The following is a 13731-nucleotide window of genomic DNA, read 5'->3' as shown; positions in this document are numbered from 1 at the left end:
ATGCCGTGTCCTCCTGAGCCTGCACATCCAGATGGTAGAATCTGGAGAAGGTATGGATGGAGGACCACGTTGCCGCCCTGCAGATCTCGACAGGTGACAGCATTCTAGTTTCTGCCCAGGACACCGCCTGGGCTCTGGTAGAATGGGCCTTGACCTGTAGAGGTGGTGGTTTTCCAGCCTCTACGTAGGCTGCCTTGATGACTTCCTTGATCCAGCGGGCAATGGTTGCCCGCGAGGCCGCTTCCCCTTGCCTCTTTCGGCTGTGAAGGACGAAAAGGTGGTCTTTCGTACTGGTTCCGACATTTCCAGGTATCTGGATAGGAGTATGCCGATGCTGAGGTGGCATAGACTATGGGTTTCTTCCGAATTCTTCAAGCCATCCATCGTTGGTAGTGAGATGGTTTGGTTAAGGTGGAAGTGTGAGACCACTTTGGGGAGGAAGGAGGGCAACATGCGTAGTTGGATGGACCCCGGGGTGAGTCTGAAGAATGGCTCACGGCAGGACAGTGCTTGTAGTTCCGAGATGCGGCGGGCCGAACACACGGCCAGCAAGAACACCATCTTTAAGGTTAACAGACGGCGGGACAGGCCTCTGAGGGGTCTGAAAGCGGACCCCACTAGGAACTCCAAGACGAGGTTGAGGTTCCACAGAGGTACTGGCCACTTTAGTGGTGGGCGAATGTGTTTGACTCCTTTCAGGAAGCGTGATACATCTGGGTGCGAGGCTATGCTGTCGCCCTCGCTCCTGGAGCCGTAGAATGACAATGCTGCCACTTGTACCTTGATGGAGTTGAGGGACAGACCCTTCTGTAGTCCATTCTGTAAGAATTCCAGGATCACAGGAACTTTAGAGGAGTGTGGCTTGACGTTGTGGTCTTCGCACCAGGCCTCAAAAACTCTCCAGATCCTTATGTACGTTAGAGATGTGGAGAACTTGCGTGCTCGAAGGAGAGTATCTATTACTGCCCCTGAGTATCCGCTCTCTCAGTCGGGCCCTCTCAATGGCCAGACCGTAAGAGAGAATTGAGCTGGGTCCTCGTGAAGGATCGGGCCTTGTTGGAGCAGGTCTCTGTGTGGAGGCAGGGGTAATAGATTCCCTGCCAGTAGTCTTCTCATGTCTGCGTACCAGGGTCTTCTTGGCCAATCCGGGGCCACCAGAAGAACTAGTCCCCTGTGTCGCTGTATCTTGTGAATGACTGCGCCCAGCAAGAGCCACGGCGGGAAGGCATATAGCAGGGTCCCCGGTGGCCAGGTCTGTACCAGGGCATCGATCCCCTGGGACTGCAGATCCCGCCAGCGGCTGAAGTATCTGGATACTTGAGCGTTGGATCTGCTTGCTAGAAGGTCCATGTCTGGAGTCCTCCACCGATTCACTATCATCTTGAAGGCTGTGGACGACAGCTTCCATTCTCCTGGGTTTAGACTTTCCCTGCTAAGGAAGTCTGCCGTGATGTTGCCTTTCTCGGCAATGTGGACGGCGGAGATCTCCTGGAGATTTGCTTCCGCCCACGCCATCAGGAGGTCTATTTCTAGGGACACCTGTTGGCTTCTGGTTCCGCCCTGCCGGTTGATGTAGGCCACCGTCATGGCGTTCTCCGACATCACTCTGACCACTTTGTCTCGAAGTCTGTGGGCGAACCACAAGCAGGCTAATCTGACTGCCCGCGTTTCTAGGTGGTTGATGTTCCATCCTGCTTCTTCTGCGTTCCACTGCCCTTGGGCAGTTAACTCTTCGTAGTGTGCTCCCCACCCGTGTAGGCTGGCATCTGTGGTGAGCAGGGTCCAGGTTGGGGAGGATAGTCTTGATCCCCTGCTCATGTGGCTGTTCTGCAGCCACCACCATAGCTGGGTCTGGACTCTGCCCGGGGAGTGGTAGACGTACGGTGTAGTTCTGGTACCGTGGACTCCACCATGATAGACGTGAGCGTTGTAGGGGCCTCATGTAGGCTCGCACCCATGGCACCACTTCCAGTGTGGACGCCATCAGCCCGAGGACTTGCAGGTAATCCCATGCTGTGGGACAAGGAACGCTCAGCAAGGTCTGAAGCCGGTTCCACAGCTTTGATCTCCTCGTGGGGGTCAGGCTGACCTTGTCTTCCTTGGTGTCGAATTGGACTCCTAGGTATTCCAGCGACTGTGAGGGCTGTAGGGAGCTTTTGTTTGTGTTGACCATCCATCCTAGGCTTTCCAGTAGTGTTATGACTCTGCTGGTTGCTTGGTGTCTTTCCTCCGGTGACTTTGCCCTGATCAGCCAATCGTCCAGGTAGGGATGAACGAGGATTCCTTCCTTCCTGAGTGTTGCCGCCACCACTACTATTACCTTGGTGAATGTCCCGGGTGCAGTGGCTAGCACGAAGGGTAGTGCCCAGAACTGATAGTGACGATTCAGGACCTTGAAGCGTAGGTAGTGCTGGTGTTCCTGATGAATTGGGATGTGTAAGTAGGCCTCCGACAGATCCAGGGATGTGAGGAACTCTCCTGGTTGTATTGCATGTATGACGGATCGTAGGGTTTCCATGCGGAAGCGGGGGATCCTTAGGTGGCGGTTGACCGACTTGAGGTCCAGGATGGGCCTGAATGTACCCTCTTTCTTGGGTACGATAAAATAGATGGAGTAATATCCAGCATTCATTTCCTGTGTAGGTACCGGGGTTATGGCCTCGAGGGCCAGAAGTCTGGACAGTGTAGCTTCCACTGCCGCCCTCTTGAGGGGATCGTGGCAGGGAGACTCCACAAACCTGTCCGGAGGAGTTCGAAAGAAATCCAGGTAGTACCCCTCCCGGATGATGGCTAGGACCCACTTGTCCGAAGTTCTCGACCCATCTCCGGTAGAATAGGGCTAGTCTGCCCTCTATGGCTTCTTCCCTTGGATGGGTCGGCTGATTCTCATTGTGGGGTGCGGCTGGGGCCTGTCCCTGACCTGGTTCCCCTCTTGTTGTGCTTGTTCCGAAAGGACTGGTTCCTGCCCGTAGGGCGGGGCGCTTGATAGTTGCTCTTGTAAGGGTTGAAGCGCTGTGAGCTTCTGCCCCTGGCGGAAGGGACGCTGGTTTCTCTTCGTCTTGTCTTTCGGCAGGTGCGGTAAAGGGGAGTCACCCCATTTGTTGGCCGGTTTCTCTAGTTCGCTGCCGAACAGGAGGGATCCTTTGAAGGGCATCCTCGTGAGGCGGGTCTTGGAAGAGGTGTCAGCCGACCAACTTCAAAGCCAGAGTTGTCTCCTGGCCGCCACTGTGCGCACTAGATCGGAAGCTGCGTCAGTGAGGAATGATTCTGCTGGTTCCATGTCTTCTCCCGGGGTGTTGTTCCTGGCTTGTGATAAGCAGGTACGTGTCACCACGGTGCAACAGGCCGCAATCTGCAGGGACATGGCTGCAACTTCAAATGACTGCTTTAGGATGGCTTCCAGGCGCCGGTCATGTGCATCCTTGAGCGCCGCGCCTCCCTCCACTGGGATGGTAGTGCGCTTAGCGACCGCGCAGACTACGGCATCTACTCCTATCCCATGACTTTTTAGTTTTCTTACAAGCCTCTCATGAGGAACTTTGTCAAAAGCCTTCTGAAAATCCAAATACACTACATCTACCGGTTCACCTTTATCCACATGTTTATTAACCCCTTCAAAAAAAATGAAGCAGATTTGTTAGGCAAGACTTCCCTTGGGTAAATCCATGTTGACTATGTTCCATTAAATCATGTCTTTCTATATGCTCTACGATTTTGATCTTGAGAATAGTTTCCACTATTTTTCCGGGCACTGACGTCAGGCTCACTGGTCTATTGTTACCCGCATCGCCCCTGGAGCCTTTGTTAAATATTGGGGTTACATTGGCCACCCTCCAGTCTTCAGGTACAATGGATGATTTTAATGATAGGTTACAAATTTTAACTAATAGATCAGAAATTTCATTTTTGAGTTACTTCAGAACCCTAGGATGCATATCATCCGGTCCAGGTGATTTGCTACTCTTTAGTTTGTCAATCTGCCCTACTACATCTTCCAGGTTCACAGTGATTTCGTTCAGTTCGTCTGACTCATCACCCCTGAAAACCATCTCCGGAATTGGTATCTCCCCAACATCCTCATTAGTAAACACGGAGGCAAAGAATTCATTTAGTCTTTCTGCAATGGCCTTATCTTCCCTAAGAGCCCCTTTAACCCCTCTGTCATCTAATGGTCCAACCGACTCCCTCACAGGTTTCTTGCTTTGGATATATTTAAAAAAGTTTTTATTATGAGTTTTTGCCTCTATGGCCAACTTCATTTCAAATTCTCTCTTTGCCTGTCTTATCAATGTTTTACACTTAGCTTGACAACGCTTATGTTTTATCCTATTTTCTTCAGATGGATCCTTCTTCCAATTTTTGAAGGATTTTTTTTTGACTAAAATAGCCTCTTTCACCTCACCTTTTAACCATGACGGTAATAGTTTTGCCTTCCTTCCACCTTTCTTAATGTGTGGAATATATATGGACTGCGCCTCTAGGATTGTATTTTTAAACAATGTCCATGCCTGTTGAACACTTTTAACCTTTGCAGCTGCACCTTTCAGTTTTTTTCCTAACTATTTTCCTCATTTTATCAAAGTTTCCCTTTTTAAAATTTAGTGTTAGAGCTGCAGATTTACTTATTGTCCCCCTTCCAGTTATTAGCTTAAATTTGATCATGTTATGATCACTGTTGCCAAGTGGCCCCACCACCGTTACTTCTCTCACCAAATCTTGCGTTCCACTAAGAATTAAATCTAAAATAGCTCCCTCTCTTGTTGGTTCCTGAACCAATTGCTCCATGAAGCAATCATTTATTACATCCAGGAACTTTATGTCTCTAGCAAGTCCTGATGTTACATTTACCCAGTCAATATTAGGGTAATTGAAATCTCCCATTATTATTGCACTGCCAAATTGGTTTGCTTCCCTGATTTCTCTTAGCATTTCATCATCTGTCTGACCATTTTGTCTAGGTGGACGGTAGTATACTCCTATCACTATACTCTTACCCAAAACACATGGGATTTCTACCCATATAGATTCTACTGAGCATTTAGTATCTTGTATGATCTTTATCCTGTTGGACTCTATACCCTCCCGGACATAAAGTGCCACACCCCCACCAAGTTGATCCTCCCTATCATTGCAATATAATTTGTACCCTGATATAGCACTGTCCCATTGGTTATCCTCCTTCCACCAAGTCTCTGTAATGCCAATTAGGTCAATCTCATCATTTGCTGCTAAACACTAACTCTCCCATCTTACTTCTTAGACTTCTAGCATTGGCATACAGACATTTCAAAGTGTGGTTTTTGCTTGTTTTAACAACGTGCTTTTCAGTTGTTTGGGATAATTCGGAACTCATTAGCTTTGGTGATTTTTTACATATAGGCACATGAACTATGTTTGCATTTAATGGAACCTCTCTATTGGGATGCCCTAAGTCTGCTGTTTCATTAGTATCCTTCAAGGATACATTTCTCCGAACCATGCACTGCTGCGTGACTGTCGGCTTTCCCCCTTGTTCTAGTTTAAAAGCTGCTCTATCTCCTTCCACCATGTCTTTGAGATGCCAATTAAGTCTATGTCATCATTCACTGCTATGCATTCTAATTCTCCCATCTTACTTCTTAGACTTCTGGCATTAGCATACAAACATTTCAAAGTTTGTTTTTTGTTTGTGTTTTTATTCTGCTTTTTAATTGATAGGGATAAGTTAGAATTTTTTAGCTCAGGAGAGTTTTTAGTTACAGGCACTTGGACTAGTTTTCTTATTATTGGAACCTCACTGTCGGGATGCCCTAATTCTAATGCATCATTAGTATCCTTTGAAGATACCTCTCTCCGAACCATGCGCTGCTGAGCGACTGTCGGCTTTCCCCTTTGTTTATTCGGTAGGAGGTGGTGGGGGGGTGGGGAAGGTGTGTTTGGTATGGAAGAGTTGGGGTTGTTAGAGTGGGGTGAGATGTATAGGAGCTCCATTTTGGAGGTATTGAGAGCAAAGTAGTTGTCACGGAGCTGGTAAATCACCAGGAACGGATGGGCTAGCTAGTGGCTACTATTTATTTATTTAAGCATTTTTATATACCGAGTTACATTGGGAACATCACCTCGGTTTACAGGTAAATTAAGACAGCAAGAGGCTTTACAATAAACAAGTAACAAAATGAGGCAACAGGATAAAAATCATGTAAAAACTGGGGAAAATTAACTATGTAGAGGGGGGCATATATTACAGGCATGGGGGGGGGGGATGGCCGAAAAATTAAAAATGCACTCTACATACATGAGCGAGTGGCAATGGCCTGAGAGGGGATATGTACAGAAGGAAACGTGCTCAGGGAATTCACAGTGACCTGGGGGGGAGACATTAAGGGTATTCGAGGTAGAGGTACTGGGAGGTATTTAAAGAGAGGCGGAGAGAAGGTGTTCAGGTGTAGGCCTGTTTAAAGAGCCAGGTCTTGAGGTTCTGTTTGAATTTTTTTGGGCACAGTTCCTGGCGGAGACTAGGGGGCATCTTGTTCCAAAGGGCAGGCCCAGCGATGGAGAGGGCACATTCTCTAGTAGACTTTAGTTTTGTCAGTTTAGGCGAGGGTGTATGCAGCGTCGCACAGTAATGTGTTTGGGTAGGTCTGTCATGGGTACAAAATCGGAGGTGCTCTTTGAACCAGGGCATGTCATGGTTTTAAATAGATTTATGAATGATGGTGAGGGATTTGTACATAATCCATGAGGTAATTGGCAACCAATGGAGGTGTTTGAGGACAGGGGTGATGTGGTCATATCGGTGGGTGTTGGTGAGGATCCGTGCAGCAGAGTTCTGGAGCATCTGGAGGGGCTGGAGCGCATTTCTGGGGAGGCCTAGGAGGATGGCAATGCAATAATCAAGTTTGGATAAAATGGTGGCTTGGAGGATTGTGTGAAAGTCATTAAGATGAAGCAGAGGTTTAAGTTTTTTTAGCATGTGAAGCTTGAAGAAGCCGTCTTTTAGGGTAGAAGTGATGAATTTTTTTAGGTTGTAGTGATTGTACAGGGTGAAGCCAAGACTGCGAGCATGTTGGGAGAAGGAGTGGTGGGTGGGGGCGGAGGGAGGTGTGTTCGGTATGGGAGGGTTTGGGTTGTTAGAGTGGGGTGAGATGTATAGGAGCTCCGTTTTGGAGGTATTGAGAGCAAGGTAGTTGTCAGAGAGCAGGGAGCTGATGGCTACAAGGGCAGATTCCCAGGTCTTCATGGCAATAGGCAGGGTATCTGTAATGGGTATGAGGACCTGAAAGTCGTCCGCATATATGAAGTGCGGGAGACCGTGCCCTGATAGGAAATGGCAGAGAGGAAAGGAGGTATATATTGAAGAGGGTGGAGGAAAGTGAGGAACCTTGGCTCTCACAGGTGTTAGTTGTCCCTTTGACTGATAATTATTATTATTTATTATTTAAAGGATTTTTATTTACCGGGGCACGTTAGCAACATCACCTCGGTTTACAGTGTAACATAACATAGCAACAAGCTTTACAATATTTTAATGACTAACAGAGACTGATCTAAAAGGGCAGGGTAAGCAGAGTATATATGGGAGAAATTCGTATATTTTATACAAAGCAAAAATTAAAGAGGTCTAAGTAATAATTATATACAGGGTCTAAGTAATCACTATATACAAGAGCAAAAGGACTATAGGCGGTAAAGGCTTGGGAGAAGGATATCAGGGAGGGAGGAGGTGTGAAGGGGTGGGATGAGGGGAACAGGGAAGTAGGGACGAGACAGGTGGGTAGCTGAGGTAGATGTATTAAGGAGAGTCAGTCAGTAAGGGATTATAGGTTCGGGAATATACTATTGGATGCCGTCAGTCATTCAGGGTATGCTAGTTTGAAGAGCCAGGTTTTAAGATTCTGTTTGAATTTTTTATGGCATGGCTCCTGGCGTAGGTGAGGGGGGCATTTTATTCCAATGGGAAGTTCCTGCTACGATGATGATATGTTCAATTCCCTGAGGGATGGGGGATCTCTGTTCTTGCGAAACCCGGTACCCTTTGTGGCTCGTACCGACCGATTTCTCTAACCAACCTGGATCTTAAAATCTAAGCCAAAGTTCTGGCGAAGCGCTTAAACAGGATCTTACCCCAACTAGTGCCCTATGATCAAGGGGGTTTTATCCCACACCGCTCGGCAGCAGATAACGTATGAAAGATTGTTGATCTGCTATGGGCGGTTCATCAGGAGAAAGCGACAGTGTTACTGTCTATTGACACCAAAAAGGCATCTGACATGGTGCATTGATCCTTTTTATTTAAAACTCGACGGAAAAGGCAGTTTGGTTCTTTCTTCCTTCATTGGGATGAAAAGTTATACGACTCCCCAGAAGCACAGGTGAAAGTGAATGGCAGATATGGAGACTGTTTTGCAATAGGCCGTAGAACCAGATAAGGTTGCCTATTATCACCTTTATTTGCCCTTTGTTTGGGACCCTTTTCCACCTGAATTGGGCTTTCCGATCGGATCAGGGGGGTTGAGGTTGGAAGTCAACAGTATAAAATCTCATTGTTTGCTGATGACATACTTTCCACCATATCCGAGCCATCTTTTTCACTATCTGGGGTTACAACAGAATTACAATATTTTAGCAAGGTTTCGGGGTTTAAAGTCAATCTAGAAAAATCTGAATTCTTCAATATTAATTTGGATGCACCTACGCTGTCTAATCTCAGTCAAAACTCCTCCCTGAAGTATTTAGGCATCCATATCAGCCCCAGTGTAGATGATTTACTTGCTCTGAATTATAATCCACTATTGCGGGTGGTGGGCAGGGATCTGGACCAGTGGAACAGAGAATGCTTTTCCTGGCTAGGTCAGATAGCCATTATCAAAATGAATATTTTACCCAGATTTCTTTATTTATCACTCTCCCCCATCTTCTTGTCTGCAGCCCTTTTGCGTTTGTGGCAAAAGAAAAGTTTGGATTTTATTTGGTGAAGGCGCCCACCTCGGGTAGCTTGGGTAAATATTTCAACCCAAGAAGAGAGGTGGTCTGGGCACACCAAGTCTTCTATGGTACTTTGCAGCAGCACAATTCCGGGCCCTTATTGATTTCCACTGGTTTGTGGAGGATAAACAATGAATTTTATTGGAGCAGAGTATGGTGGGGTCTATAAGAACATAAGAAAATGCCATACTGGGTCAGACCAAGGGTCCATCAAGCCCAGCATCCCATTTCCAACAGTGGCCAATCCAGGCCATAAGAACCTGGCAAGTACCCAAACACTAAGTCTATTCCATGTAACCACTGCTAATGGCAGTGGCTATTCTCTAAGTGAACATTACCTTATCTCAGGTTAGCTGGTCGATAACAGTTTATGTGGGGGCATGCCTGTGGGTGTACGCACCTGTGTGTGGTTTGGAGGAGCCTTTGAGTGTGTCACCACCTGGGTGCCTGTGCATTTTTGCAAGAGGACTTTGCAGACAGAACACACTCTTCGCACATTGCACCTTCCACTGTTCCGGTCACCATTTGATGGCCACAGACAGACATGACAGTGTAACCAACATGACTGACTCAAGCCATATATTACTCAAAGTAATTCTATTGTCTGAAGTCGGCTCTCTTGTGGCAACCTAGTTCTACTTGGCACCCTCTGAATAGCTTGCCTGTGTCTCTGGTAACTACATTACGGGTCTGGTCACTGTGGAGATATAAAGTCGAGGCTAATGCTTCTTATTTTTCTCTCTCACACCTTTTCCACAATATGGCTTTTCCCATCTGTAAGCCTTTTAATTCATTTGTGGACTGGAAGTCACAAGGGGTAACAAGGATTGGCCACTTACTGGGGGAGCGTGGTGAGGTTATGACAATAAGTGATATTGTCACCCGATATCATATGACAACCTTACATCTTTTGGAATATGGCAAGTCAGACATTTCCTACTTGCGCAGCAGAAAACTCTGCTCAGAAGACAGGGTAAAGCCCTGTTTGAAAATTATTGCAAGCAAGCAGATAAGTTACAAGGCCTAGAGTCTAAGGTGTACGATATTCTCAATCACTGCAAGGTTGATAAATTTAGGTGGCCAAACAGGTGGTTAAGGTGACGGTAAAAGCCAGAAAGATGCCTGGCTGCACAAGGAGAGGAAGGGTCAGCAGAAAAAGGGAGGTGATATTGCCCCTCTATAGGTCCCTGGTGAGACCTCACTTGCAAAACTGTGAACAATTCTGGAGACCGCATCTTCAAAAGGATAGAAACAGGATGGAGTCGCTCCAGAGGGAGGCTGCTAAAATGGTCAGTGGCCTTCATTCTAAAGCTCATGTTGAGCGACTTAAAGATCTAAACATGGATACCCCAGGGAAAAAAAAAAAAGGCAAGATAGGGGAGATATGAAAGAGAGACATTCAAATAACTGAAAGGTTTCCAGACACAGGAGGTGAGTCTCTTTCAATGGTCATGAGATGAGGGTGAAAGGGGGCAGACTCAGGAGTAATCTTAGGATTACTCCTGCGTCTGGTGGTAGATGCAAGGAACAGCCTTCCAGTGGAGGTGGTGAAGAAAAACATATTACGTGAATTCAGGAAAGCCTGGAATAAGCACTGGGGGTCTCAGAGAGGGATGGGAACTGCAAAACTCACTTATTTGGGTGGATGGGCAGACTAGATAGGCCTCTCATTCCTTTTATGACATCATATTTCTATGAGATCAGAGCACCAAGGGAATTAGTATAGGGAGAGAAGAGAAGCGGGCCTAGCACAGAGCCCTGAGGCGCAGCAAGTGATGGTGGGATGGCAGAAAAGATGGATCCAGCAGAAGGCACATTAAAAGTGCAGTGAGAGAGTAAGAAGAGAACCAAATGAGGTCAGAGTATGAAGGCGTTGATGGCTATCGACAGTGTCAAAGCAGGAGACGGATCAAGGATGATAAGCACAGAGTGAAGGCCTTTGGTTTCGGCCATGAACAGGTTATTGGAGACTTTGGCAGGAGCTGTTTCTGTGGAAAGTAAAGGACATAAACCAGACTGACGTGGACTGAGAGTGGCTTGAGATGAAAGAGTCAAGGTAGAGGCAGTGAACAGGAAGGTCAAGTAGTCTGACGTGAAAGGGAGGAGGAAGATGGGAGGATATTTGGCAGGACAGGTAAGGACCAGTGAGGGATTTATGAAAAGTGGAGCGATCACAGCATGTTTCAAAGCAGCAGGAACTGCCCATCTTCTCTCCTCCTCCAAACTCACTACTTCAGGGGTGGCCTATCCCAGTCCTCCAGAGCCACAGACAGGCCTGGTTTTCAGGATCTCCACAATGAATATGCATGTGATAGATTTGTAGGCACTGCATCCATTTAATGAAGATTTATCTCATGCATATTCATTGTGTATATCCTGAAAACCTGGCCTGTCTGTGGGTCTTGAGGAGCAGAGTCAGCCACCCCTACACTACTTGATCTCTAACCCTATTGCCACCCAGCTCCTGAGATACATCTGTCACATCCTCAGTCTATCACTTTCCACTATTACTGTTTCCACCACTGGGATTTCAGTAAAGGAACAGAGGGGGTAGGGGGTGTAGAGGTGACCTGGCTGAGAAAAGGCTGAAAATGACTGAGGTTTAGAAAATTGGTTTTTGGTTTCAACTTCTTCTTCCTTGAGATTTGTGCATCGGCAACCAAAGACAGAAGATCTTTATCAATTTAATTTTCATTAGAAAAGAAATTTGGTTAACTGGAGGAAGACATTCCTTAGATATTTGCAGAGCCTCCCCTAAATAATTATTAATCATCTCCCCTGGTGAAATATTATCCCTTGGGAAAGTTGATAATTCTAAAATATTTTTTCTTTTGCAAACATTTTCTAACTTCTAAGTTTTCCTTCTGAGTGAAACACGATCTTGAAGGGAGGCAGAAGAATTTGGGAATAAATGTGCTACCTTGTTCTCCAGCGCCTGCAGCCGTTTAGCATGAGCAGAGATTTTCTTCTCCTGGGTCACTGAGCGCAGCTGCAGCGAGGAGATTTCCCCTTGAATCCTTTCCAACTTGCTGCTAAGTGTCGCTTCCAGACGCACCACAACCATCCACAAAGCGTGCAAAGTTCTGGGCTGCAGTGGATCGTGGAAAAGGGACACAGCCACTCCTGAAACATTTTCTGATCTTGGGGGATCAGCCACAGCCTTCACCAGGGAAGGATCGGGCTCTGGTGAAGGGAAAACTCCCAGTGCTGTCTTCATAACATTCCTGTACTGCTGCAGGTGAGGTGTCTGAGCTACAGACTGTGACCGCTGTACCCCGGCAGGTCTGGACCCCAGCAATGAAGTCCCAGGAGCAACAAAACCATCCATGGGTCCGACAGGAACCTCCGTAAGAGACAGGTGAGATGTTTCCTTTCTATTCCATATAATCAGCAGAGACAGGGAGGGCTGAGGAGGAGAGAAAAAGAGAATGTGGAGAGTTAACTCCCTCCTGTACCAGGCACTTTGGGAAGTAACACAAAACCCTGCAGAAAACACACTCAGCACCTTTGTATCAAGCCCATCACAGCTAAACAGCACTAAAAAGCAGAATATAAATCAAATAAATAAACCAAATAAATCAATCACACCCAAACCTCACCCAGCAACAATCTAACGTATGAAACGTGACACTGGAAATAAGGCAACAGGCCCTAGAGCAGCTGCACAATGAGCTTTCTGTCATAGGTGATTTAGAAATGTTTTTTTGTGTGTGTTCAAATCATTTTACTGACAAAAAATTGAAAAACAGAACACAAAAAAGCAACATTCAAATAGAGACAGGAGAACAAAAACCAGCAACAACAAAAACAAAACAAAACAGAAAAAGGCCGCATGAAAAAAAATACATAATTTCAGCCAAAAAGGAACACATTACAGATTGCGGATAGATGTGCTAGCGCTTGATTCACTCACAGAATCAAGATAATCATCTAGCTGCTTCCCAGGATGCGAGGCAGAGGAATTCAATAGCGACAGCCTTCTCATATTTACAATACAAGCAAATAGAGTTCCACCAGAAAAGCTCATTGACTAAGTCACTGTGTTTCCAGAAGGACATAAGTAAATGAACTGTGGTTACTAAAAAAAAAAAAAAAAAAGCTAGAAATTTACAGTGGGAAGAAAGGGGAAAAGGTACGGCTGCCCCCCCTAACGACAATAATTCTGTAAGTAAGCGGGGAGTCGAGGTGTAAAATACGGGAGATTATCTCCCATATCTTCTGCCAGAAGGAAAATACGAAAGGGCAAAAAAAAAAATCACATAGAGGAAAGCAGAGTTGCTTACCTGTAACAGGTGTTCTCCCAGGACAGCAGGATGTTAGTCCTCACATATGGGTGACATCACAGGATGGAGCCCAATCACGGAAAACCTTTCTGTCAAAGTTTCAGGAACTTTGACTGGCACCTACTGGGCATGCCCAGCACGGCACTAAGCCTGCAGCCAGCAGGGGTCCCCCTTCAGTCTCGTCTTATAGTAAAAGTATATGCGAAAAATAAAATAAGAAAGCGTAAAACGAACCCAACACTGCGGGGTGGCGGGTGGGTTTTGTGAGGACTAACATCCTGCTGTCCTGTGAGAACACCTGTCACAGGTAAGCAACTCTGCTTTCCTCACAGGACAAGCAGGATGGTAGTCCTCACAGATGGGCGAGTACGGAGCTGAGGATGCCCGAGCAAAGCACCAAATGCACCCAAAGACGTGCAACAGGCACAAGAACTGGGGTGGCAACCTGAACGGGTCGGTGGAAAGCTGTTGGGTAACTAAACTG

The 13731-nt window shown here is 46.6% G+C and overlaps 1 protein-coding gene across 3 annotated transcripts in view; it reads right to left on the bottom strand.

Moving 5' to 3' along the window:
* LOC115083464 (zinc finger protein 260-like) overlaps nt 1–13731 on the bottom strand; it is a 50446-nt gene that overhangs the window by 21702 nt on the left and 15013 nt on the right. For all 3 annotated transcript variants that reach the window (XM_029587310.1, XM_029587309.1, XM_029587311.1), the window contains exon 2: nt 11885–12370. In XM_029587310.1, coding sequence (XP_029443170.1) covers nt 11885–12292 — 408 coding nt within the window. In that variant the 5' untranslated portion in view covers nt 12293–12370. The remainder of the gene's footprint in view (nt 1–11884; nt 12371–13731) is intronic.

This window comes from Rhinatrema bivittatum, chromosome 2, assembly GCF_901001135.1.
Source record: "Rhinatrema bivittatum chromosome 2, aRhiBiv1.1, whole genome shotgun sequence".
NCBI classification, from domain to species: domain Eukaryota; kingdom Metazoa; phylum Chordata; class Amphibia; order Gymnophiona; family Rhinatrematidae; genus Rhinatrema; species Rhinatrema bivittatum.
Note: the sequence above shows the minus strand (reverse complement) of the source record. Positions and strands in the feature narration are given on the sequence as shown.